At 39.6% G+C, this 27,347-nt stretch overlaps 2 protein-coding genes across 4 annotated transcripts; both read left to right on the top strand.

Moving 5' to 3' along the window:
* The first annotated feature begins 81 nt into the window (after positions 1–81).
* il23r (interleukin 23 receptor) lies at positions 82–13,018 on the top strand. Of its 3 annotated transcripts, XM_012920181.5 has the most exons (19): positions 82–100; positions 270–380; positions 501–602; positions 740–841; positions 1,246–1,384; positions 1,561–1,727; positions 2,293–2,416; positions 2,497–2,663; positions 3,063–3,199; positions 3,303–3,504; positions 3,617–3,699; positions 4,376–4,574; positions 4,661–4,864; positions 5,157–5,255; positions 5,410–5,565; positions 8,093–8,233; positions 8,372–8,459; positions 8,909–8,999; positions 9,956–13,018. In XM_012920181.5, the coding sequence occupies exons 4-19, from the start codon at positions 781–783 to the stop codon at positions 10,604–10,606; spliced, it is 2,709 nt and encodes a 902-aa protein (XP_012775635.3). In that variant the 5' UTR covers positions 82–100; positions 270–380; positions 501–602; positions 740–780; the 3' UTR covers positions 10,607–13,018. The 3 variants fall into 3 exon arrangements, with proteins under 3 accessions (XP_012775635.3, XP_004554904.3, XP_076736159.1); XM_004554847.5 differs by lacking the exon at positions 82–100 and having other exon boundaries at positions 262–602; XM_076880044.1 differs by lacking the exons at positions 82–100; positions 270–380; positions 501–602; positions 740–841 and adding an exon at positions 884–1,164.
* A 291-nt stretch (positions 13,019–13,309) lies between these two features.
* On the top strand, positions 13,310–25,727 carry il12rb2 (interleukin 12 receptor, beta 2a). Its single transcript, XM_004554850.6, has 16 exons — positions 13,310–13,446; positions 13,691–13,883; positions 14,462–14,722; positions 15,229–15,352; positions 15,454–15,644; positions 16,155–16,297; positions 16,643–16,784; positions 18,515–18,579; positions 19,235–19,433; positions 20,618–20,800; positions 20,926–21,024; positions 21,126–21,272; positions 22,059–22,190; positions 23,080–23,176; positions 23,258–23,345; positions 23,432–25,727. Exons 2-16 carry the CDS (start codon positions 13,823–13,825, stop codon positions 23,870–23,872), a joined length of 2,373 nt encoding a protein of 790 aa, XP_004554907.3. The 5' UTR covers positions 13,310–13,446; positions 13,691–13,822; the 3' UTR covers positions 23,873–25,727.
* Positions 25,728–27,347: the final 1,620 nt, after the last annotated feature.

Raw genomic sequence — 27,347 nt, 5'->3', positions numbered from 1 at the left:
CAGGTGCTCCTCACACAGCAAGTCGTCTGACGATCGATTCACAGCAAAAGCCTTTTTGGATGGTATCTTGATAAGAAAACCCAGACAGGATGGAGTTCTGGTGAGCGTTATCTCAATCTTTCGCCTATATGTCGAAAGTGATGGTATGTGCAGTCTTTGAGAGACAAAAACATACAGAGAAACACGTTACAGTCGTTGATCGCTAGGAGACTCTCCTTGTGGGATAATGCAGTTTTTTTTTCTCTCCCTATTCCTGTCCTGTCTTTCAGGTTCTGGGTGCCGCAGGTGAGTAGCGATAAGGCTCGTTAGCCACCGGACCAAAACCAACGTGTCCCAACAGGCTGCTGGCAGCGAAAGAATTGAAAGTTAACATGCTTGACGTGAGGAAATACTTAATCTCAGTTCATCTCAGTTGTGTCAGCAGGATAGAACATTGACAGGAACGTGTTTTCTCTTATCTGCCACGGTGTTGTGACGCTTGTACTTGTTAATGTTATCAGCTTCAAGCTTGCACTGGAAAGAATGAGACATTCAGTTAAAAGCTCTTCCTCCGCCTCATGTTAGGCAGCTCACTCCAGTGCTCCCGCACGCAGATGACTGAGGTAGGCTTTGAAGATAATTTTGTGAAAGGAAATTTCTTTTAAGTGATTCCTAAGAAGTAAGAAATTTGTCATTTTTCATTTTGTTTCCTAAAAAAACAACCTGTTTTTCTTCTCTTCTCATTTCTTTGTTCTTACAGCTGCTGAAGGGGTTCTTCGGGATTCAGAAAAATGAGCTGAGATGACTGTCTCCTCAGTCATTTCGAGATGTATTATTGTACTTCTTACTTTTTCTATCAATTGTGAGTGTTACAGGTTCCAGCTATTTAAAAAAACACACCGCCATTACTCTGTTTCTGCTTACTGAGATCCCTTATCACACTTTGGTAGCTCTTGTGGTTTTGAATTGTAACCCTTGCTTCGGCTTTTACCACAACTTCAACCCAAGTGTTTCAGTAATTAAATTAGCAGATACATAGTCATGGAAAACACTTTTACTTTGTCTGTTCTTGGCATTCCTTCTTGCACAAAGAGGATTTTTTGGGATCTCCCACTCACACATTACAGCCAATGAATGTAATGATCCACTTGGTTTTTATAGTAAATGGGTTTTGCTATACATAAGGTATTTATTGGAATGGTCTAAAATTCACTTTCTCGACTAATGCTGTGGGGAAAACTTCATGCATTTGTCTTTTCCGGACAGACTTCCCTCTTCTGCCTGTTGGCTGCCAACGAGCGATGACTACCCGGTATACTGGGTACCTGGTTGTAGAGCCAGCTCCACTCTTTCTCATGGGCTCAAATCTGACGGTGTACTGCCACACCCATAAATGTGATTGGAGGTGAGAATCAGAACAATGCTACACAGTATTCTGCCATGCATGAAAATCTCCCTGCTGTGTTTGTAGCTATCAGCTTTATTGGCTCATATTTGATAACAGAAAATTAGTTTTTAGACTTCTTGTCCCTCTCCACCAGTTAGGAAATGATAATTAAAAGTTTTCTTTTTTACATGCAGAGCCAAGATATACATGGTGCTAAATGGCAAGCCTGTGGATAAATGGGAGAGAATCAACTGCACTACAGTGAAATTCTATCTGCCCAGCATATGGATCCCACTGTCTGCAGCGATCTGCAGTAATTATATGCATAGCGTTGTGAATGGAGTGGATCTACGAGCTGGCCGTATGTACAGTTTACAGCAGCTGCAAAAGAAAATTTGTGTGCAAGTGCAAAAAATAGAAAGAGAGAGTAAGACACAAATTTACAACACTGCCTATAAAAGTGGCATAATAGTAAGAAAATGCAGTGGGGTTGTAGGTAAACTTGGTTTGCAGCAGGCTAAATAAATCACAATTGTTGTTTTTTTGTTTTTCACTGCTGTCTGTTACGGCTGATGTTGAGCAGAACTTGGAGGCTTGGTTATTGGAACATAGTTTCTTTTTTATTTATTAATTTTTCTTGTAGAAGCTAACCAAACAGTACAAAATAAAAAATAAAAAAAGCAAAGTGAAAGGTAAACCCATGGGTACCTTGTAGTAATGGGAGCAGATGTGCTCAAACTTTAATTACTAAAATATATATTTTTAGGAGAAAGTATAAAATTATTGAAAATATGCATTTGCTAATATTTTACACTTTGAAATTTGTTTATAGAAGTGACACAGAAAGCAAATGACTAGTTTTCATTTTCCAGCAAATGTAAAAACTAAGGTCTGTTTTTTTTTTTGTTTCAATCATGTGCTTTTAGTGCCTCCAGATAAACCTGACACTATAACATGTGAAACAGCAAAGAGCTCATCCTTAATAAACTGCTCGTGGACGAGGGGGCAGGAAACGTACCTCCCTACTCTCTACAACATTTCTGTAAACAGGTATGGTGTTATGTTTTTGTTTTGTATTTTCTTGTTTATCCAAATCTCATGGTTTGATTTTTTTAATGTTTTATTTTTAGGGAAAATGGGAGTCAGATACGTCTATTTCAAATCCAGGATGCTGACAAAATCACCATACCACGAAGCATGTTTGATGAAAACACTACATACCTGATCATTATCAGTGCTTCCAACCACTTTGGAACATCACAGTCCGATCCAGTCGTCCTACGTGTGAAGGACATAGGTAAACCTGTGCTTCTGCAATACTTACACAGATCTTGAATTTGAATACTTGAATACCATTGAATGTTTTTTTTTTCACTTGTTAATTTCATTCTCTTTCTTTTTTTTTTATTAGAGTCATATGGTTTCTCGAGAAATGTGTCATCACCTGATGTATCATTTTTAGAAAGTTTTTTTTTTTTATGGTCACAGTTTGACTAATTTGACCTTCTTATCAGCAAACTGTTTTTCTGTTTGTGTAATATTTATTTGAAGAGAAATTTACCTACGCCCTCGGATGAGCTCTGTCACTATTTCAGTAAACTTTAATTGCCCAGAATTTCTGTGCCATTACAGAATATGTAGCTGTTTCTGTCTCTATCATTTGTGAGCACTATATTTGGTTTCCTTTGTCTTGCAGTGATTCCCGATGCACCTATTATTATGCAGATACAGTTTCCGAGCAATTCCGTAGCAGCCACATTGCAATGGAAAAGCAATGAATCCTCAGTTTATCTCAGACCTCATGTCATGCTGCGCACAAACAACACTTCCTGGGTAAAGTTTTATTAACACTCCTCCAACGACACTGTGGGGGGTTTTTACAGCAAAAGCCTTTATCTGGCACCATGAAGTTGATCTAATCTCTCAATGTTTTTAGGAAATGAGAGCGGGCGTGGAACTCGGTAAGAATCTGATACGGGTAGATAATCTAACACATCTGACTGAGTATGAGTTCCAGATGAAAATATGCAACACAGCGCCTGTGCCGACACATACCAACGCAAGTAGTATTAGCGCCAGAAAAGCATTGCTTTGCAGCAAATGGAGCGCGTCTGTGAGGAAGAAAAGCCCTGGAAAAGGCAAGCTCACTGTTCTTGCTTATCATAAGACAGATGCAATGTAAATGTGATGATATAAGAATTTGTTGTTTCTAATTCATAGCCCACAACTTATTGTCTACCCTCCCCTCAGGTCCATCCCAGCAGTTGCAAGTTTGGAGGAAGGTGGAGAGGCAGGGGACAGACGGCCAGAGGAACGTGACTGTTTTGTGGAAGGTAATAAGTTATGGCCACTCATGAGCCCTGGCTTTTGTTGTTATGCTGACAATTATGAATCCCAAACATCCATCAAATACAAGAAATGTTTTTTATAATGCATCAGTTTGGTTATAACACAGAAAGCCTTCACTGCTGATTGGTTAAAAGGAATCATTTATCATTTTGTAAATTGCAACCACTTGATTTGCTGCGGAGACCTTTTTGTTGTGCATTTTACATGAAAGAAAAAACTTTCTCTTGACAGCGACTTCCTGCACAATACCTGACCACAGAATAATCTAACACAAAGCCTGTCTTCTGGCAGCAGTAATTTCAATTTATACAGTAAAATGAAAGTGGTGTCAGACCTCTAATCTAACTTTTGGATAATAAGCAAGTAACTGTATTTCAGACTGGCAAACTATATTACTAAAAATGAGTAATATAGGAGTGCAGGTAGAATTTCAATTTCATTTCAGTTCTAATTTTTTATCCATCACAGCAAAGTGCAAAGAAATATAACAGCCTCTTGGCTAACGCTAAACAAGGGACAATTGCAAACAGGAAATGCCATCCTCTGATCAGAGGTTTTACAGACACCAGCTAAATTATTTTACATAACACGCAACCCTAAAGAACTTAATCTGCAAATGACAAATGTAAATATTAAGTGATGACTGGATTTCTTTCCCAGCCTCTACCACGAGAGGATTTCAGTGGCAAGGTGATTGAGTATGACATCTTTCTGGATAATGGTCAGAAGCTTAAAACCTGTGCTGCCGAGTGCATCCAGTGTTCAGTTCAGCTACCAGCAGAGGTTAGCAGCCTGAGCATCAGTGCGGTCACCACATATGGAAAGTCGCCACCAGCTGATGTAATTCTCAGACAATCAGGTATAGCAATACTGCACACAGAAGATTAAAACAAAAGTACGGTTAAGTTATGGAGAAAATGAAAACTAAATGTCTTCACTGTTCAGGTGTCCCTGGATCTCTTCTGATCAAATTTAGCCCTGCTGCTGATGGCAGTGCTGTGTTTGTTTCCTGGTCGTGGACAACAGGAAACTACCCATCGACACAGGAGGAAGAACTGCGGTATTACGTGATAGAAAGGACAATTGTATCTGGAGAAGGGCTGTGGTGGCAAAAGTTGGCCAAAGATCTAAACAGCACATCAATCACAGGTAGACTCACCACTGAGCCACTAGGGAATCTGGCTGTCCACATACGAACAGCAAAAATATTGCATCACATAAATGCAAATTTAAATTTATGAAATGATATAAAGACACCAGGGCTTTAAATGAGAGAAAACAGTGGCCTCTTGTGGCCATTTGTTGTATTACACCAGCACAAGCACAGAATGCAGATATGGTCTTTATATACCTTAGCTCTGTAATTGTGAACTAATCTTCATATTTGCAAAATAAATAATATATTTTAATATAATGTAGTTTTTTTCTGGCTTTGCTTCAGGTTTGGCTCCAGGTGTGAGGTATAACATCTCTCTGTATGCTGTGACCACCAGAGGTGTCAGTGCTCCATCATCCATACTGCTCTACTCCAAAGAACAGAGTAACACTTCTTCAGATTCTTTTTTAAGAGAAGTTTATTTCTACATTTTTGAAGATTTTTTTAAGCATGTGCTAGATTTTGTGAATCTATACCTGGGCTTCAGGAAACACTTACCGTACCCAACACATAGTCTTTGCATCACTGTGTGTTTCAGAGCCACTTTCTGGTCCAAACCTCTCTGTGCTGGCCCACGAGGCCCGACGCATCCAGATCCAGTGGAAGGAGCTGCCCGTATACCAGCAGAGGGGTTTCATCACAAAGTACAACATCTATTGCAAAACACCGGAATCCAAAGACAAAGAATTAAATAGTGAGTATCAAACTGTATATGCCAATTGATGGGATGGGCATTTTTTCACAATCAGCTGTTCGACGAAAAAACATCATATTAACTGATAAATTGAGAAACCGAAACAGACATTTATTGTAGCGGTAAGTGAAAATTGGTAGGTTGTCTATAAACATTATCGGGTCACCTTATTTATCCTTTTAAGGCAGGTCCAAAATAAGTACCTGGCATGCTTTGGTGTGACAGAAAAGGTTTAGTTATATGAGCAGGCTGTTGCTTTAAAGAAAAAGTCTATTTTTTTCTTTTTTTTAACACATGTTTTTCAGCTGCTTTTTCAGATCAGTATAAACACATGTTGATTTGCACTGAAGGTTTAGAGGAACCACAACTTTGCGCTGTGTTTCCTGTTCTTCTACATCACGAGCCCTGCCTTTTATGGAGCACATGTAGGCATACGTTTTGTGTCTGTATTCCACCTAGGTCAGACAAAGTCCTCCTGTGGGCGCACACATGTGGGAAATTTATGTATGCAATAGTAAATTTATGTAAGCACAAATTGTGTCTGAGCAGAAGACTTGTGTTACAAAATGGAAAGTGTGCAACCAGGATTCCATCGATACTCCCCTCCCACAAAGATGCAGTGCATCAGCAGGGTTTTTCACCTCTCGCTTCCAGTAATGTCATGAATTTGAAATGTTAAACTGCTGCATGTGGATTATGTAGCTATTATGTTAAAAATACTTTTTCAAAAAAAGCTAAAAGGAGGGGACAGCATCACTGTCTAACATGACAAGAGACCTTTTTGGTAGTTTTCTCTGAAGTCCTACGCATTTTGTATCTATCTTAGATCACCTTGGTGATTGATTGTGTATGCCGAGATCTCACCTAAGAAAAAACAGTTGTTTGTCGTCATTTTCACAGAGTCTTCAGAGTTTTCTAGAACTGGCTTTGACCACAAACAGGAAGCCATGTGGCTATGTGCACAAATGCATCCGTAAACACAGTTACAAACCAGCCTGCTTTGTGCACTATTTTTGGAATGTCAGCTTTAAAGCACCTGAGAGCGCACATTCTGCTCTCTCAAATGTGCTACGTGCAGATACTAACTATCAGTGTTCTTTGAGGTATTTCAGATAATTACTTCAGTGATCTACTTTTGTCTTATGCCATTTTGCTCCATTACTCATATACTGTGCCAAAATATAACCTGCAGCCAGATCATGCTAAAATCTTTTATTGGCAGTTAATCCTCTTACACTGCACTGAAAGTTGCAGCTTACAAGAGAAAGTCATGTGGAAACTGGTGAGATCTTTGCACTCAGAGACAGTCATGATCTGACTCAATGTTCACTATCTCTGTTTGGTAGAAACGTTTAACTGCAAATGATCTGCACAAACACACCAATACATGAGTGGAAAAATACTGGTTAGAAAAAGTTTGATGGGATTGTGGCTTTAACAGAGGAAAAAGGATCAGACTGACGTTTGGCCAATGAAGTCCTTGACAAGTGAAAGAGTCTCTTTGTTACAGATTTATCTTGTTTTTCCTTCATTTTCTGTTTTGCAATAATGTGCAAAAGTCTTGAGCCAACCCTCATTTCTCTCTATTTTTCATGGAAAAATGAGAAATGGGTGCTGTGGCTTATTAATTCTTTATTCTTCAGCACAGCCTGAACTCTGTTAGAGAGCTTTATGGCAAGTAGTTTTCAGGTGCAGTTCTCGAAGCGTTTTGAAGGGCATTCAAAGCTCTTCTTTGAGTGTTTTCTGCCTTTTGTTCCGCTCTCTATCAAGATGATCCCGCACTGCTTCAGTAACGTTAAGGTTGGGGTTATTGGATGGCCAAATCATGACTGATAGTGTTGTTGTTTGTAAAAAAAACTAAAACAAAAGCTCAAGCTGGGCAAATTAAGCTAGCCACAGGCCTACCAGTCAACTATGGACAAATGATGTAGTTATTGCTATTTATTTTTATGTGCAATCAACACTTATGGGGACGTCATCAGTGTAATACACAAGGTCTGGCTAGACCACTAATCAAAACTGGTGTTTCAACAGAACTGAAAGTACTAGGGTGGCAAATTCCCCATCAGTAATTGAACCTGAAAATAAACGTTTACTCATAAGAAGTGTATTTTTTCCCAAAAACCAGGAAATTATTTTCACCAGTATCCATTGTTACAAGTGTACAGTCAGCAATCCACAGACACCCACTTCCCAGAAAGCGTTGGTGCATCAGAACCATTTTTAACCTCATTAGTTCAGCAGAGCCAAGCAGGTTTCAAGCAGCACATAGGCCACACATCCTATGATCATGCTTGTTGACAGTAGGCTGGAGGACGCTGACTAAAACCCCCAACTGATATGTTATCTTTACAAGAGGACGAGGCCAGGGAAGTAGTGAAGAAACAGAGGGATCGTCCATCTCATGCAAAAGAAGACATGTTGATGTTCAAATAGCAGCATTATGCCGGTCTTCTTCTTAAGGCTACCTTAAAAATATTGTGCTTGCTTAAAAAAAGAAATATCTCTCATTTGCTTCTCTACACAGAGACTGTGTCTGCACCTGGTCCAAGGCAGGAGTGGTTGAACTGTCCTGAAGGAAATGTGGTTCTGCAAATGACTGCATCCAACTCAGCAGGAGAAGGACCGCGAGGGCGCCGGATCTACTCTCAGCCTGCAGCTCCTCCAGGTCAATATTCTATTGCCACAAATACTAAAACATATTTAAGCTTTTAACTCTCCTTTTGTATTTTGAGGACAACTAACATCAAAATAATATTATTTTCATAACTCATAAGTGTTGTCTTTCTTTTCTTGTCTCCTGTAGTTGGCCTGGTGGTTGTGTGTGTTTTCATCGTTGCTATCTTCATTGCGATCATAGCCAACCTGATGTGCTGGAGATGCGTGAGGGAAAGGTATTAATCATTTATGCTCGAAATGAACAATTAAGCTCGAAACAACTGTTGTCCGACAGACACAAAACAAAACCTAACAGCCAAAGTATTTCTAAGGATACCACATCAGGACCTTAAGTTTTGTTTTACTAGTAACAGCGATGGATGCCATTGTGGTCGGCTTTATTAAAATGCCACACCGCAACATGAACAGATGAACAAGAAGCCACAGATTTAACACGAAGAGAAACTTAAACCAACACGTGTAGCCTACTAAATGTGGTCAAAGCGCTCTTTCCCAATCTGGTGGTTTTACCTGCGGAGAGACTGATTTTGATTTGCAGTAGTAGACAGCTGTAGTAATACACGCATGCATCAGTTATTTTGTCTAGTACCTCAGAGGCACAATAAGGAGGTTTTGTTGTAGCGTTTTAATCAAAAACTGAAAATCTAACTGTTTTCTGTCTTAGGATCAAACAGAAATGTATATCCTGGGGACCTGCCTGGCTAGTTGAAAACTTGCCAAAACCTGGACACAGTAATGCCATCAGACTATTGGAGGTAAACAAAGCAAGCATGTCCACTGAGATGACATTCATGCTCATCAGCCATACACTGTACATAAAAGATGAATATAGCTACTATAGCATGACATTTTGGTTTGTGAACTCTGCATTTTAAAGCATCGTGATACGCTTTAAAATATAACATTTCCAAAGTAGAATTACTGTGGCGATCACTTTAGTCTCTTTGTGCCGTTTTTCGTCTCTGCTTTGTGCTTTTGGCTTAGCTAAATGCTAAGAGAAAGATCATAGAAAGTTCATATCTTCATTAGGATAGGGATTTATAATAGTGTGTTGGACTATAGTAGGCAACCATCCCAACACTGATCACAACAAAAAGGGGAAATGCCTCCCACACACACAAACATTTCACACAGCGTGCAGTCAATTTGCATGAATGCATTTGATAGGCTGTTAGCATTTGTGGAGCCAATGAGAATCAACAAGTGATCAAATCGATAACTGATATCGATAATGGAATTAGAATCTCCACATTTTTCATTGTTCCCATTCCTAGTTCCAAGTAACGTAGCACTGGAGTCTAATAGTGTTAACTCACTTCTGATGCCAGCCTTAGCGGATGCTCCCAAGTCCAGGAACTGCAGTTGTTGACCCTTGGCACGTATTGGCTTCATTTTTCAGCCAAGGAGACTACATCTTACTGTCAGCATAATGACCAAAAGAGAAACAACTAGCAAATGAAACAACTCCACCAGTGCCAGCAAAACAAAGAAATCAATTTGCCAGTTTTGAGCTACACTAAAAATAGCCTACTATTAGTTTCTAGACATTGCTAGCCTGAACTATCGTAGGAAGTCAATGCTACTTCCTGCTTTCGTTCTGAGAGATTTAGATACTTTGTCTTGATGACACACATAACTCTGAAACAATTGCATTGTATTTATCTCTCTAGATCTAAGTATGGATTTGATTTGTTTGTTTTGTGGTCCACAGCACGATGGAGTCGAACCATTATTCTCGTGCACCCACAATGACCCTCCACTGTCCCCCATCACTGTCATCTCCCAGGAGGAGAGGGATGAAATCTACCCCAACATCCATGTTGAAGAGTCCCAGATTGGATCAGGACCACTCACAGTGAAAACACCTTTCCTGATGTCAGATACTGAGAAAATGCTTGTTGACAGAAGGCTCGAGCATGTTTGCTACAAACCCCAGATTGGCATGATGACTTCAGAAGAAGAGGAGGTGAATGAAGTGGAGGAGAAGCAGATGGACGCTCCATTAAATGGGGAGGACGGCAGTTGTTCAAGTGTGTTTGAAGGATTACTGAGTGGCTTGTTGTTGAGTGTGGATGTGAATTCCTCTTATTCATCTCGGGAACGTACTCACGGCTTTTTGAATGATCGTCTGAGGCCTAAACCTCCTGAACCAAGCACAATATCTAGAGGCTTTCAGTTCTTACAACAACATAGAGGGACTGTGGATGAAGTAGAAACAGACTCTCCATCTCTGGACTTGCCACAGGATGAGATTATGACTCCTGACACAGCAGACCCCAGCTTGTCTCAATGTACTGGTGAGATAATACTGTTTGGCGGTTACTTCCCTCAGATTGCTGCCGTCAGCAGTGATCAACTGTAGCATGGACGATGGGGACAACACAAAGAAAAAAAGATAAACCTGCACTACAAAGAAAGCATTATCAAACCACCTTATCGCTTGAAATGATGATTTCAGTAACTTTGTGCGATCAGAATGAAAATCTGCCTGAAATTGTTGTCAAAAACAAATTCATGAAATAAATTTAAAGCAAAAAAAAACTTTATCAAGTTTGCTGAATGTCAAACATCAGAGTGACCTGATGGCAGAATGGTTATGACCACATGAGGCCAAAACGTCTCCTGAATATATGAATAGATATAACACTACCCCTCCAAAAATGCTAACAGTGGAGCACACTCATACATAAACAACTTTCTTCCATGCAATTTGGACTCATGGGATCATCGGTCTGTTGCAGGACTCATGCATGGAGACGTGTTAGCCCAGGAGTCGATTTAAAATCACTACTGTGAAAGGAAGCCAGAGTACCTGGAGAGAAAACGCACATTCAGAAAGGCCCCAGCCTGGATTTGAAACTAAACTCTTCTTGCTATTTAAACAATGGTGCTAGCCACTGTACCGCTGTGCTTGTAAATAGCATCATAGAAAAATATTTTTAGTATTTAGTGATTCACATCTATCTAATTTGTTAAGAAAATGATTTATGTTTCCAAGAGAATTAAACCAGGTAACAAAAAAATAGCATCTCCTCTGTTTCCACCATCCATCTTTTAGTGATGTTGTCATCTCTTTTAATCTTTACATTTATCTGGTAGATTGTTGTCAACTTTGGTAAAACAGATTGAAGGTGTAGACAAGATGTTTCCCACTTACTTAAAGAATGAGTTAAAAACTCATCCACTCACTGGAAGATCTGTCACTATAGAGACATTCATGGTTTCTCTGGATTGAACTGTAATATTTTGTTGATCCTCCGATAAGCATCATGAATTTCATGTTCTTGTGCCTGCCATAACATCTATGAGGTGGAGATGGTGGAGGATTTGCAGGCTGACATTAGAATTTAGCATTAGCATTCAAAACACTGTAAGTAAAGTGTCACAGAGATGCTAGCGTAGCTTGTTTTTATTATTAAGCTTGTTAAAGAATACCCAAAGAAACTGTAATCTGGGTCCAGATTTTAGACTAGACTGAGAGACTAGTGTCTCAAAAGCATACGTGAAGCTTAGCGTACTGCAGTCTGTCGCCTGATCTTTTAGCTAACAGTGCCTGTAGTTATATTAACCTCATGATTTATTGATGTACAGAATTCAGTTTGAGGTATTTAGCAGTTAGACTCGACAGTCCATCACAGCAGGAAAGAATCCCAGCCGTGATAGGGATTCGGGTAGGACAACCCAGGAGTCTAGACAATGGTGGTGGAGATGAAGATGGAGGCTCGAGTGATGAGAGGCGGTATTGGGAAGAAGGTGGGTTGCACAAAGGTGGCTGCAAGGAAGAATGAGAGATGCGCATTTAAAGTATGCAGAGTGAAGGAATAAGATTCATTCGCAATATCAGTTCTCTATTGCATCACAAAGAGTCAAGAGGAAGAAAAACACTTCCTATGAGCAAGCTTTTAGTAATTTCTTGCTCATAGGCTCATACATTGACCTGATTAATTACATGGTCATCCACTATCAACAGTATGTGACAATCACAAAAAAAGAGCCTGGAAACCAAACTGTGCTTGCTAATAAGCTAAAGATGAAACCACATCCAATTAATCAAGCAAAAAACAAAGTAATGTTATCAACTTTGATAGTGCCTTTATCCAGAAAAATCCAAATGCTTGCATCAGGTCAAACTCACACATTAGGGCGCGACCCCTGCATGTTTCTAAGTGCTGGCACCACACTTGGTGAGTAGAAAAGCAATGAGTGTGAAATTATTCCAAAACACACCCAGGCTAAAGCCTTCTGGGGCTTTCCCTCTGCAGTCGGTGGCTCACTGTCGGGTTTTGTGAACCTTCATTTCTACTCATACATGCACCACCTGCAGTTCAATGCCATTTTTATCACTTCCTGAGAGCCGGCTCACTTCCTTAAAAGAAAATCAACATTTCACGACAGTCTCTCCTTTACTGACATACTACATTTTAGGAAGTCTCCAGGTTAGAGATATCTCGTTATTCTTGCTAATTTAACCACTACAGGCATATCCATTCATCTTGAGTCTTGTGTTGTATTTCCGAAGAATGCGATGCCACATTGGAAAGTCCCCCATTGCACCACATGGAGATGTAACAGAGGGACTGAAAGACTTTGGGCTGCATGGAAAATCTGATAATGTAACTCGTTCTGAGAGCTTGTTGTGCTTTTGCAGGTCCTTCTTTTCAGGAGGTTCCCAAGCATCATCTAAACAGCAGCTCGAAGAGACGCCCCCCATAAGATACTAATCAATATTTGCACCTTTTATCGCACAATAAAGTTTTGCTGATCATTTATGCAATCATTGTCACGTGTTGTTTGTCCGTCTGAATATGCTAAACACCACAAAATGCCCCACCCAAATCATTTATATATATATTTTTTACTTTACAGTTAGTACTTTTGGTAATAACTGCAATAAAATAAAAATCGTGATTGAATGATTCGCTAAATCTTGGATGCACGTATTAGTAAAACAGACAAGTAGGCAGTGCTGATGTGCAGCCTGGGTGCGCACAGAAGCCTCTGTGGTTATCTGGCTTCAGTGATAATTTCTAAAGTAAAGGTAGACCAGTTTCAGGAGTTAGTTACCTCACATCAGGGGCGGCAGCCAGCCAACACGGAGTCTCCGCTCTCACGTTACCACCGCAGTGTGGACGCTCTCTCTCTCTAAATGAAGATGTTTAGGATCCGATACGAAGACGGCTAGAGCTACGAACAGCTTAGACGGTAACTAAAAGTTAAATTTGATGTTGAGATGTGATATTTGGGTGACTTTCAGGATCGTTTCTCCTGTTTTTAAACTACTATTGACTATATACTGTCCTCTGCTGCACTTGAACCATGCGTGTGATTACACTGACACTGGTACATGCCTCACAATGTATACATTTTATAAGTTACGACCTTATTGGCTGTATGAAGTGAACATTTCTAATCAATAATGTTATTTTGATTCCTCCCACCTCTACAGTCGCTGCATCGAAAGCATAAGAGATCGCAGGCATTTTTTTTTTTTACTTCTCCTTTTTAAGGCGAAGCAGCTCCCGTGGCAATGGAAGAGACACTTAGGCTGCTGTAAAGTTGCTGATGACTCGTGGCAACAATGTTGCAGTTACGGTCGGTCTTCGTCGCCGTTGCCGTGCTGGCCGTGCAGCTTTGCATTGGTAAGCTTAGATAAATGTGTGGATTCAGTTTTCTAACATATCTCTTATTTTCTCTTTATATATGTTGGTGATAAAAGTTCGATATCAGCAACACGATCAGTGGGTTTGTTTGGTGTGTTTTTTAAAGAAGTCTTAAAGGTAGTGATCTAGAATCTTTCCCATTGTCCGTCGTTTGTGAACCTTGTGGTTATGTGATAGTTTATATATGATAACTAATGTGATAACTGATATCCCGAAGAATATGCCTAGAAGAAGAACGTGTGGACAGTGTTTTTGTGTGCAAATGTGAAGATTGACATTTGAAATTATAGTTAAATCAGATTTTCACATAATCCAGATTAGCAGTTAATGTTTGGCTGTTTCTGCAGGTTCCTATGAGCCACATTTGGCCTTGACTAAAGACATTGACTCAGACTGGCTCATCTTACATGAGCCAAGTGTCAGGCATAGCCCTGATTAACCCCAAATGTATCTGCCATCTGGGATATAACTTTTTTCACACACACACACACATATATATATATATATATATATATGATCATGTTATTACAGTCTGTAAGCTGTTCTTTCTGTTTTAGGTGACAAATCCTGCGTCATCAGGTCGAGTACTGACTCTGTAGTGCAGCTAGGCTCCAGTTTTGAGGTGTTCTGCATCTTTAACCTGATGTGTACGGGTTCCATGTACAGTGGCCAAGGTCCCACAAAGCAGAAACACAAAGCACTGAATTCTACAACCATACATTTTAAGGTGGTGAACATAACAGAGAACAGAACATACAGCTGTCACTGTGAGAACCGTAAAGATCTGGACCCCTGTGGACTTGACATCTCAGCTGGATGTGAGTATTCAGTGAGCATGAAAGTCCCCTCTACTGAGACTTTTAGCCCAGGTTCATGGATTTTAGGCTCTCTATTTCTAATTAGAAAAAGCCAACAGATTGATGTTGAATAGACTGAAAAGTCCTGAGCGATGCTCTGCAGGGCAGGACTTGTCTTTCAGCTTGAGAACTTTTTATTTTAGGGTATGTTTAGCACTTCTAAGTTACAAAAGCTGTCAAAGGGTCATTTGGTTCTGCTTTTTTGTCTTTACATAATGTACACTCTGGTTGCATGTTAAGGAGTGAGCACAGCTAAGTGTCAAAGTTAGCTATGATAAGTTTCTTATTTAGTCTATATAGGATTTGCTAACTCAAGTGTGAAAATAAACTATTTTTGGTTGTTGTTGCTGTTTCTGACACATGCAGCTTGACATAAAAAGACAAATTACTACTGTTAGTATTGTTTATGCTTTAGCTCTCCGCTCAGTACTCAGTTGAGTATTTTCTCTGTCTTCTTTGATCTCCAGACCTACCAGATCACCCTAAAAACATTTCATGCATCTACAAAATCGTAAAGAATGAAAGTGGAGTTGTGGTCTGCATTTGGAACAGAGGACGGGACACTAATCTTCGAAACAGTTCAGCGCTTTGGTGAGTCACCACCATACTGCTATAAAAACAAATATTCTGCTTGTCAGTTTTGCCTTCAAAACACATCGATAACAGTTTTTTCTGTCAACTGAAACTTTCAGGGTGAAGGGGGTCTCTGGAAGTCACTCGGATGGATCCACGTCATACAAAGTCTCCGATAAGGGAACCGAGTTGCTGTCGGTGAATTTCACTGTCTCCAGATCAGTCGAGCTCATCTCAGTGTGGGTTCAAACTGAAAACCCACTGGGTTCTGCAAACTCGTCCATCATTAACTACACACTCAGTAAAATTGGTAAGACTCATATAAGTTACCATCAACTGGAGACCAATGACTCCAGAGATGAAACTTGTGGGAAAAAAAAAGAAAAAAAAGCAAGAAAAGATTTTCAGGTTGACTGAAGGGTATGACAACGTAATGATGCTGTGGGTAGAATTTCACGTCAACTCTGCAGTGGAAACTGTTCTATACTTCAATCTTGAAGTTTATGGTTACTGATGATCACCCATGCTCTTTTCCAAATCCTGCCAATAATAATCCAGAGGAATCCCAGAAAGATGATTCTGCTCACACCGATGTTACGTTTTTAGCTCGGGAAACGTTTCGTCACTCATTCAACGGATGAGGGATGAAACACCTTTCCCACTGAAAACGCAACATCCAGATGGATTTCCTTACACGCTGGATGGAGCATGCATCAAGACAATACATATATGGCAAATATTAGGAACCTGTTTTGTTTTAGTGCTGTACAAAATGTTTGTTTTTGTCATTTATGTGACCACTTTGCGTTGATCCGAACAGTGATGCCGTCGACTCCCGTTCTGGGCAAGCCAGAGTGCTACTCCCGGAAGTGCATCATGAAAGTGGAGCAGCCTGTGAGGACTCAGCACTTGGAGATCCAGTACAGGGCAGAAAAGCAGACATGGACAACTTATCAGGACTCAGTAAGACATTTTAACTCTTCAGAGTTTGAGAATTTAGGGACTTTCAGTGAGAAAAGTAGAAGTCAGAGATATCACATGAACCTTTGAAGATATACAGTTAGACCAAATAGGTCTGTTACTGATTCAGATCGAGAGGCATATATGAGTAGCAGGACTGATATGAGTATAAGTGAATTGACAATGATGCTCAAGTCGTAAAAACAAGCTGGAATTTGTCCTTTTATCTTCTCTCAGGTGTTCTTACAATGGGTTAATTCGCGGATCACTTCCACATGCAAAACTCGTATCTATATGGCAATCTGAGGTTATATAACTGAAAAATATGTATTTATTATTAACTTACAGGTTGTGCAGATGAATTCCTCCCACTGGTCCATCTCTTCTCTGGAGCCCTACAGGTTGTACCATTTCAGAGCCAGATCTAAATTCAGCACCGGCCTGTGGAGTGAGTGGAGCACAAACATTTACGCATGGACTCAAGAGGAATGTAAGTACTCATGTGTTAACCTGCAGCTCCAGAAGGCTGTTTTAAGGTCTGCCTTTGCGTATTATGAAGCACTTCCTGACACTACACATTCTGTCTAGAGACGGATAATAAGGTACAGATACAGTATATCTGTGGCGCTTTATCTGTGCAGACCATCAGATAATACAATTGTGCTTCCTCTCGGTTTCTGAGGCACTTATCTGCTCACCACTGGCTGAGCCACTGAAATGGGTCTTACTGTGCTGAGAACAAAAGCAGCTACTTCCAATACGATGTATGCATGTTTTCTTAAATTGCTAATTTAATAAATATCTTCAGGAAATATTTATTGAGTGTAATTATAAACAAGTTCAATAGTGAGGCACAGGGAAGAAAGGTGAGGCTGTGAAGAAGACCATGATGCTTTATGGGAAGTATCGCTGCATTTTTTAATACTGATGGTGTGAAGATATGCAGGCCTCTGTACATATATGTAAAACTATGAATGTACAGCAGTGACAGATCATCATTTTCCATGAACGTCAGTTTGACAGAAAGGTGAAGCAACGTTTGTGAAGAGTGTCTTGCGCGCCTTCTTCGAGCGTGTGTGCATCAAACACATTAATTGCAGTTTGTCTTTCTTCCTCATTTTTCTGGACAGCAACGTGCTCTCTGGACCTCTGAAGAAGGCTATTTTGACTCCACACATTAAATGACCACAGATGATTATTATCATGACATCAAAGGCACAATGAAAATCAGCTTAGAGAGAAACATGACCCAATATGTTGCCTTTTCTTGTGAAAGTGGATCATTTCATAGGTGTTTTCATTTTTGCACTAGGCAGTGCTGTGATATCCTTTTTTGTGGTTGGTATCTGTATTTGAAAATATAAACACTCTGAATAGAAACAACTGAAACTGGCATTTAAAAAGTTGCAAGCGGCCAACCCTGAAATCTCATTTTACAACAGCACTTGAACTCATCAACAGGGAACCATTGTGACCATGTGACTGCTGTGTGTTCTCATTAATACTTAAATTTTCCTTCTTTTGAGAAATTACTGGAAGTGAAAGAAAGTAATAACTGGCAGTGCACTTTGGAATAGGGTTGACGCTAGCATACATGCGTCTTCTAGGAGGCAATGTACAAAGCACTCCCTCTAACCTCATTTACATTTATTTTACCACATCTTCCTACATTTGTACACAAATGACAGGGTGAAGTGACCTTTTCTTCCTCACTGGGTTACAACATCTCATGTACGGTCACACACTGCTGCCAGAGTTACTGTAGAGGAAACCACCCTCCCCTGTGTAAGACTTTAGCAAGTTTGGTTTAGACAGAACTTTCCAAAAGCATCACAGAGTTTGTGAATAAAGCCTCATAGAATTAATTTTAATAATGAATAACCACAGTTTGCACCAACAGACCTTTTAACCACACTGTTTGTGCATTATTTTCTTTTTTTAATTAGATAAGGACTTTGATTCAAATAACACGGGGTTTCTTGGAATTGCTACTCATTACTGTCAGAGTTAAGATGGAAAGTTTAACAGAGCTGCACAATGGATGTCTGTCACTTTTTAAAATATTTCAAAGCATTTCATCACTGATAAGGAACCATCACACCGTTGATGCAGATGCGCTCATTTACTGAAATGAAAACCCACCCAGTTCACTAGCTTCTCTTGCATGAATTGAGTTAATATGTCCTGGTGACTTACTGCAGTTTGTTTTGTTTTTTTTAGCCCCTGCCAAAGAGCTGGATGTGTGGCTTGCATCTGATTTTAAACACATGAAAGTTTACTGGAAGGTAAGTCTTATTAGAAAACTTATACAGTTTTCACTGTTTATTATCCTTAACATGTTTGCTGCAGAGCTGAATTACATGAAATTGCACTGCACTTGACACACAGCACATAGCGCTGCTGTGTGTGCTTGAGTCTGAGGGTTTGAGGTCTACATGTATTCCCCTCTCCCCGTTCTGTGTGTCTGTGTGGGCATGTGACATTGTAACCATAGTAACACTTTCTGATCTTTGTGCTTTACTACTACTACTTTATTCTGCAGACTAAATGTCAACAACTGACCACCTCTGAGGTGTGACATTCACACTCACACAATCACCACTCTGGACCATACACACACACACACACACACACACACACACACACACACACACACACACACACACACACACACACACACACACACACACCTCGAAACTTTCAATGTCACATAAAGACACTGAGAGACAAGTGAAACCTGTCAGCAGATACCACAGTTTCAGTTTACAAGAAAGAGAGGAGCTGAACAGAAATGATGTGTCTTACATACTCATCTTGCTGTGATGTTGATTTTGAGCGGCATCTAAATCCCAGGCTTGTGTAATCATTTCCTTTGTCTGGTCTGCATCCTCCAGTCATCAAAAAAACTGATGTGATGCTTTTTTATTTCTTTGATTTCAGGAGATGAACGTTTCCGTCTCTAGAGGGAAGATCCTAGGATATGAACTCAGCATTTCTAGCTTTAGTGTCATCACCAACGTCAGTGCCAATGAAAGGAGTTGTCTAGTTGAACTTTGTGCCAGCTGTGATGTGACAGTGAGGGCTCGCAACTCCAAAGGGCTGTCCCCTCCTGCCAGAGTAACAACCCGTCGTACTGAAGGTAAAAAAACAAAGACATTTGACATATGATTCAGTATCTCTTTTTCCATCGTCTGTTCTGCAACCAGAGCTTCTGTGCTGAAACACTGATATGTCTTTGTTTGTAGTTATCTGGTTCACCAAAAACATATTTGGAATATGCTCTTCAAGGACAGATCTGGTCTAAAATTAGACCAAATTCGACTACAGCAAAATCCCCCCTGCAGTTTGAGTGAATGGCACTGATGGTCTCGTTACAGTGCATTCAGGCCACAGTGTCCTCACCTCGCCACTGAAAAAGCTGCTCACGAACAGCTGGAGGAATGCAATAAAGAGTCTGTCATGTTGACCTAGCATTCAAACTCTCCAGATCCCAATCTTACTGAGCACCCATGCAACAAGTCCGGCCCAAGCAGTAACCCTAGAGTGTCCAGGTGCCTGTGGCTGTAAAGCATTTTTATTCCTCATCCCTTGTCTCACACAATAAAACAAAGTCCCAAATTTTCATTGCCTTTAGTTTTCAAAACTCAGCATGGGCACAGAGACTTCTCTAAAGTCTGGCTTTAACTTAGCGGCTCTTTAAGATAGTAAAGAAAAGGTGTGATTTGGTGGGTGGGACCACAAGAAAATTAAATCCAGCTACACCAAAGACAACTTGTGACTTGGGGGAAGGGCGTAGAAGGTGACTCTCACTCCATTAGTTCCTTTTTCCCAGGAATTAATTTTCAGTTTCGCATAGGGAAGATATGACACAGTGTATGTTAATGTCACCCTATAGATTAGATATATGACAATTTTAGTGTTCCTGCGTGCATGTTTTCTGGGTCAGATCTGTGTTGATGGCATGCTCGATCTGCTCGTATCAGGCCAGGTGGTTGTAATGTTGTGCATTATCAGCGTACACCAACATGTTGAGGCCCTCCACAAAACAGGGGCAGTTATTTATGTAATAATTCAGGTTGCAGTTTACCTTACACGTCTATTTGTTGCAAAAAATAAAACAATTCCTAACTGCCCTCGTGAAAAACTTTTCCCAGATGGTAATTCTGCCTTGTTTCTTTGTCAGGAGAATTATAAAAATCCACAGTCTGGTTCCCTTTCTTTTAATTTTAAGTCTTCTCATTAAAATGTTACAAATGTATTAGTAACACTGGTCTATGCATTTGTGAATTACGTGACTACATGATTGCCTTGTTTTCGCTTCAGCCAAATCCCCTAACAACTTACAAGTAACAGCCAACAACTCCAATATCACCATCTCCTGGACAAAACCTGAAACTGCACCACCACCGACCACATATGTAGTGGAGTGGTACCCAGATGGCAACAAGTTGGAGGAGCTCAGATGGGTCAGGCTGGGCGAGAACAAAAACCACGCTGTCATTTCAGGTAGGAAGTGAAAAATGAAGCAGGAGAAAAGCAAAGCCTCTAATGAGTGATCTGTCACTTTTTTAAAACACACATTTTGCACATTTCTTTTTTCTCTTAAAGTGCTTCTGTCCTCCTTTCTGCAGATGTCCAGCCATATGAGTGCTATGACGGAGCGGTGTATGTGCTCTATAATGAGAGTTCCATTAGTTGGAAATTTAAAGGTGTTGCCACTTTGGAGTCAGGTAAGACATACAAAACAGTCAATATTCCTTATTAAATATTAAATATTTTGTTAATGGTCATCATATTAAGCAGTGTTTTGGGTTGTGCTTGTGGTTTGCAGCTCCAGAAGCCGCCCCACGTGTCCAAGAGAAGGTTGAGGGAAGAAACAACGTGAACATTACCTGGAGTGAGCTTGACAGGAGTCAGCGCAGGGGTTGCATTACCAAGTATACTATCTATTTGGAGACCATGGGGAACACTAAAATCTGTAAGGAAGAGTTAAACTGCAGTTGTTTTATTTTACTGACATTTTCAGAAAAGGCCAAGGTGAAGAAAATGAGAATGCTAAATCGAAGGGACCACATTAATATTTTATTCAAAAGCTTGTTATTTCAATATGGTTCCAGGCATTAAAGCATTTTTCTTGTGAAGCGATGTAACCAAATGAAACATAAGAGAACAGATGATTAAAAAAGCATACAGATCATACAGAGGATTCATCAGCCATTAGTTTGTGAAGTTCAGCATTTCTTCTGTTGCCAGCATGCCGTTTGGAAACCGGACACAATGAGTGAAGGGTGGGCCTCACAAAGAAACCACAGATTGCATGTGCATCTATAGAGTTGTGACTTATGAATCACAAGACAGCCACACCTTAAAGTGTAACATTTACCCAGTTTGTGCTACTTAAACGGGTCAGTGTAAGCATAGACAACCAGACCAACCTCACCCCGGCCGCCTCCTCCAGCTCTTCTGAAGAGGGATGCCAAGCTGTTCTCAAGCCAACTAAAATATATAATCTCTCCTGGGTCTACATCAGGGCCTCCTACAAGCTGGGAAGCCCCAAAACCTCACACCTGTGAGGCACCTTAGCCAGACTTCCAAACCACCCCAGCTGGATCGTTTCAGTGTGGAGGAAAAGCAACTTTATGCTGAGTCCCTCTCAAATGACCGAGCTCTTCTATATACAGTCAGTGACTGAAACATATTTAACAGAAACTATGCACACTGACAAAATGTTCTGCCTCTGCTGTATGTGTTTATACATTTTCAGACTCTACGCCAGCATCAGAGAGGACGTATATAATTAAAGACCTGCCTCCAGCAGAGTACAGACTGTGGATGAGTGCTTCAACAGCTGCAGGAGATGGTCCTGCAGGTCAAAAGATCAAGTTCTTCATTGCACGTAAGCAGCCTCTTTTTTACACTTAGTTTCTTTCAGGGAGGAGTTCAATCCCACTCTTGGGTTTGTAGAGTAAATCTGAAACTGCACTAGTGACACGGTAAAATAGGAGGTCTGCATGCCATGCAAGCTATTTCCAATGCAATCATTTTGCTAAGCTAAGCTAAGCTACCTGGTTGTTGAGTGTTGCCTTGAATTTAACAGGTCTGTAAGAAGTTCATGTCAATTATCACATCTGTAGTACTGTGTTAATATTAAATAAATAAAAAATAAAATATTAAATAACTTATTATCACTAAATTTATTATATACAAGTAATTGTAAAGTTTCACATTAAAGCTTTGTTTTAAGTGAAACTGTTTAAAAACACACTATTATACTAGTATATACTATACTATACTATACTCAGACTGTTTGCTTTTTGGTTTTCAATCCAAGTGATCTTCGTTAAAATAGTCCCTGATACTGATGTATAATTTTTTTTTAAATGTACATATACAGTAATGAGGAAAATAAATTAGTCACAGCCTTCTATGCAGTCCTGTGAGAAAATAAGTCCAAACAATGACTTAGTGTCTCATAACTATTATAAGCAGCAGTAAACCTATTTTCTGTATGACTCTTCTTTTTAAAGTTGCTTCAGTTCATTGAAACTTGGCATTTATTTATACTTAGCTTTCTTGAAGTACTTCCACCGCATCAGTTGGGTGGAGAACTGGACTGTGGGCCTTTGAAATACCTAATGCTTTTACTTTTCAGCCATTCTGTTGTAGATTTGCTGTCCTGTTGCAAGAACCTGCAAAGAGTTAAGCGTCCTAGACGCGCTGTAACAGAGGAAATAAAGGTGTATTCCGTGATCTTACATCTTTTTATTTTGTTGCCACTGTTGCAGATGACACCCAAGCGTTCCTCCTACCGGTGTGTATTATCAGCTCCGTGGCTGTGGTGATTCTTGTGTGTTTGTACCAGAACTCAACCGTAAAGCAAAGGTACATGTGCAACATAAACTCTATAACGCAGTTACACCTTATTATTTTGTTGCTATAAAAAGTTTTCTCCTTCTCCCTCAGGTCTTGGGAGCTTTTTCAGTGTTTCATGCTAGATGTTGTGCCAGATCCTGCAAACAGCAAGTGGGCCAAAGAGTATACCCAAGACAAGGTAAACGTATAAAAGTTAAGAAGAATTCAGGTTGGACTGCATCTCTTATTGTTCGTCATTTGAGCTCGTGTCTCTGTTCCAAACAGGGCAACATGAACCTGCCGCTCCCACCATGCAGCTCCAGTGAACCCAGGGAGGAAGAAAAGCTCATCCTGGTGAATGTGGAGGAGCTACCCAAGCAGAACAGTGAATCTAGAAAACCAATCTTGCGTATGTCTCCTTCAACCAGGCTGAGCTCTGAGACTGAGCCGGAGTCGGTCATTCCAACCACGTACATTAAGAGTTTGTCCCACGACTCAGACAGCTCCGATCACACGCACACGTCTCTGGACACAACTGTTGATTATATTTCATCACACGAGCCTGGAAATTTGGACGAGGAAGATGATGAGGAGAAATGTGGAGAGTTTCTGGACATGCCTTTCATCTCCAATCACAACATCTTCATAGAGCCGCTGGTGTTTGGAGGGAAGCTGACTCTGGATGCAGTGAAAATTGACTGCAGTGACTTCTTTCAAAACGCTTAGTAAAACTGAAAGCAAATGAAACCTGCTTTTAGAGGACGAATGCTGATAAGCCAACAGCCCAGAAACAAAGAACTGCATGAACTACCTCCATGCTCACTGAAATCAGAGAACTTTTGCTTAAGTCTGAGCTTCAGTTATGCAGTAACAATTTTAAACCTAAAGGGTATTCTTTTCATGTCATGCATTACAATTGTTTTCTCTTCAAAACGGCAATGGACACACTAATCGCTTGACTACAATTAACAGGACAGGCTTGCAAGAGATGTTGTCATTTCTGATCTGGCTGAAGAAATTTCCAAAGGCCCAATCAGACGTTTCATAGAAGGAGAAGCAGAGAGATAACTTGGTTCCTGATGCAAAAATAGATTTCAGACATAATCTGCTTTTCTGTTTGTGCTTTTCCTGCTATGACATGTAGACATGTCCTCTCCTTTGTAAAAGATCATCCCAAATGCATACTCTGTTATAGCCTTGACTATCCCGTGCATATGCATTTATCCTACCTCAGTCTTAGCTCATCTACAAAAGGAGGAGGTTAAACTGGACCATTTGGAACTAACTGCAACTTTTTAACTTGAGACAAATTCAACAGCCCAGCAGTGTTGAGAGACAATAGCTAATATTAGCCTGACAACACAAAGCCAGTAAAAACATGCTGATGTTTATAGAATATGATTACTACACTCAACAAACACTTCATTAGAATATCTGTATATCTACTTGTTTGTGCAGTTATGGAAACAGCCAGTCAACTTGGTACAGCATACACTCCTGCAGATAAACATTCAGGAGTTTCAGAATGAGGGAAAGTATGATCTTTGAGACCAAACATGATTCTCTGTTTCAGGTTTTCAGTTTACTCTAATACCAAAAAATCGTGGGAAAAGCTTTATCTTATCTCTGCACTGAGCAGAAAACCATCTTAGACATGTCGGATTTCTGCATCAGGAATCAATTCTGTTAGCTGAAAACAGAAATCTGAAACTGCAGCCAGCACAGGCTCACCAACACTGGTAAACACCGTGTGCCCTGACGATTATTCACATCTGCTGAGGCAACAGTTGTAGGATTCATGTTCCCAGCTTGCTTTGAGTCAAACACCTGACAACAGTTGCGCAGTGACTTTGGACCCTGCAATCATCTCAGGACTTTATGGTGTGCATCTCTTTCTGGTCACAATTTTCTACTTTTAATGCTAAATTCAGCATGTCACAAAGCAGAAGTTACCTTTAATTGTTTAATTAACGTGATAAATTTAGTGGCCTCCCCAGTCCCCAGATCAACATCCAGTAGAACACTACTAGCTCATTAAGAAAAGGCAAGTAATAGCAAGAATATGTATCTGATTAATATAAAAATTATGTGATGCATTTCTATCAAACATGGCAGAAACAAAAAAGGGATACTTGTAACATCCACATTTATCAGTTCTATCTTAATTTAAATGACAATTACCACTGAACACAAAGTAAAGCTGAATCAGATACATTTTGCAAAGATGTAAAAGTGACAGATGCCATCAGAAATAAAGTCTTTAAAGCCGCAAACATGAACTTCATGAGAGGGTGAAAGAAAATCAAAACGAATATATTTGGATGTGGATATATTTCATATATTCATTTATATTTTCTGTTGTTCCAGGGCTGGCATAGCAAAGAAAAAAAAAAGAGTAAAATTTGATGAATGTACAGTGCTATTCTTTTATGTTTTTCAAAACAATCTTGTGTTTTGAGTGACCTCTTTGATGATTTTGCACCCTTTGACTATGACTGTCTTTATATGGGAATCGGCGTAGCTCATAAATATATACTTAATTTACTTCGATGTCAATACCAATAAATGAGTTCATCATTCAGACTTTGTATGAGTTTTTTTTTCCTGGATGTCATATGGTCCACTGACTCCAAAGATTATAATTGTGGTGCCAGAGTCGTACAAAGCAAACCTAGTTTAGTAACAAGAACACCCAGAGAGCACTTCTCTGATGTTTAATCATATATTTATCACAGTATGATGACATCATCTGTTCTCTCATCATTTGTGCTGACGTCAGCATTGTTAATATCAAAATCTAGTTTAGTATATTAATCTTTTTATGTCATTAGGAAGTCATACAATGTTAGATTGAAAAAAATGTTTCAAAGAATTCAAATAAAGACTAATTCAGTATATTCCTGGAAACTAAAAGCTTTTTCCTAATTCATGTGACCCTAAACGTTGATCTAGGACCTTGAAGCATTACATACAGAAATGGTGTATTTTACTATCTTTACCCATATGATGGGAGCAATATTTGGCTTCTAAAAGCTATAAAGGTTGAATAATGAAGGTCAAGGTCAAATGAAGCATACAAGGTTAAAATCTCTGCTCAGATTCAGTCAAATCAATCTGTCAAAATAAAAAGAAGCCACGAGTTTCTCATGGTAAATAAAGTAATCAGTAATCATTGAGTCAGTAATCTAGTCTCATGATGCACTGAGGGGTTTTTTCTTCCGTCAGGTGATGTTCTTTATACACTTCTCTGCATTTAATCACTGCTTATTATTCATCTCTGACTCTTTTCCATAGTGTGTCTTGGTCCTGTTTTCGTCCAGACCCCAAGCCGTCACAGCAGTTGGCTGCCCTTTCCTGAGCCTAGTTCTGTTTGGTTCCTTTTAAAACAGTTTTTCTTTCTCACTGTCACCAACGTGCTTGCTTATAAGGTGAGTTATATGAGTGTTGGGGTTTTCCGTGTTCTTTGCTGCTATATGAAGGAAACTGAATTGAATCTCATCTTAAACCAAGCACTTTGCAACCTGTTCTAATGGAGCCTACCTCTTATTTTGTATACATTTTTCCTGTTGTTTAATCTTGCTGTCTTACTATTTATATTTTAAACCTGCACAGCTGGTGTTGAGCACTCACAATTTTGTTGTACATGGACAATGACAGTAAAGGGCCTTTCTATTCTATTGTAGAGTATGCCTTCCACTTACTAAATGCAAAAGAACCCACATAAGCAGTAACTGAAGCTGCTGGCAAAATCTCTAAAGGGAGGAGTGTTTTTTTTATTTATATATATATATATATATGTTTTTTTTAATTTATTTATTTATTTAGATTTAAAGCAGTCTAATTTTGAGCCTCTGAAAAAAGGGCCTATTATTTATTAAAACAGTTAATGAAATACTTTTGTTAAATTCCTCAAATTAAAGCTGAAAGTCTGCTCATCATTAACAAATATCATTAACAAATATCTGAGTATTGCACTTGCAGCAAAAACACAAAAGCTGTCTTTCCCCAACAAACTGCATTCTTTAAAAGCAGTAGCAACAATTTCCCTTCAGGGACAAGTAAAGTATCTCTCTACAAACTCATTTCAAACATGGTCAGGGTTTTAAAAATGTTTCTGTATGTAATAGTAACTCCAGAGCCAAAAATACAGGATGCAATCTGATCTACATGTTTGGTTTCAGACTATAAGGACTTCTGGGTT

Source organism: Maylandia zebra, linkage group LG23, assembly GCF_041146795.1.
Source record: "Maylandia zebra isolate NMK-2024a linkage group LG23, Mzebra_GT3a, whole genome shotgun sequence".
NCBI lineage: Eukaryota > Metazoa > Chordata > Actinopteri > Cichliformes > Cichlidae > Maylandia > Maylandia zebra.
Note: the sequence above shows the minus strand (reverse complement) of the source record. Positions and strands in the feature narration are given on the sequence as shown.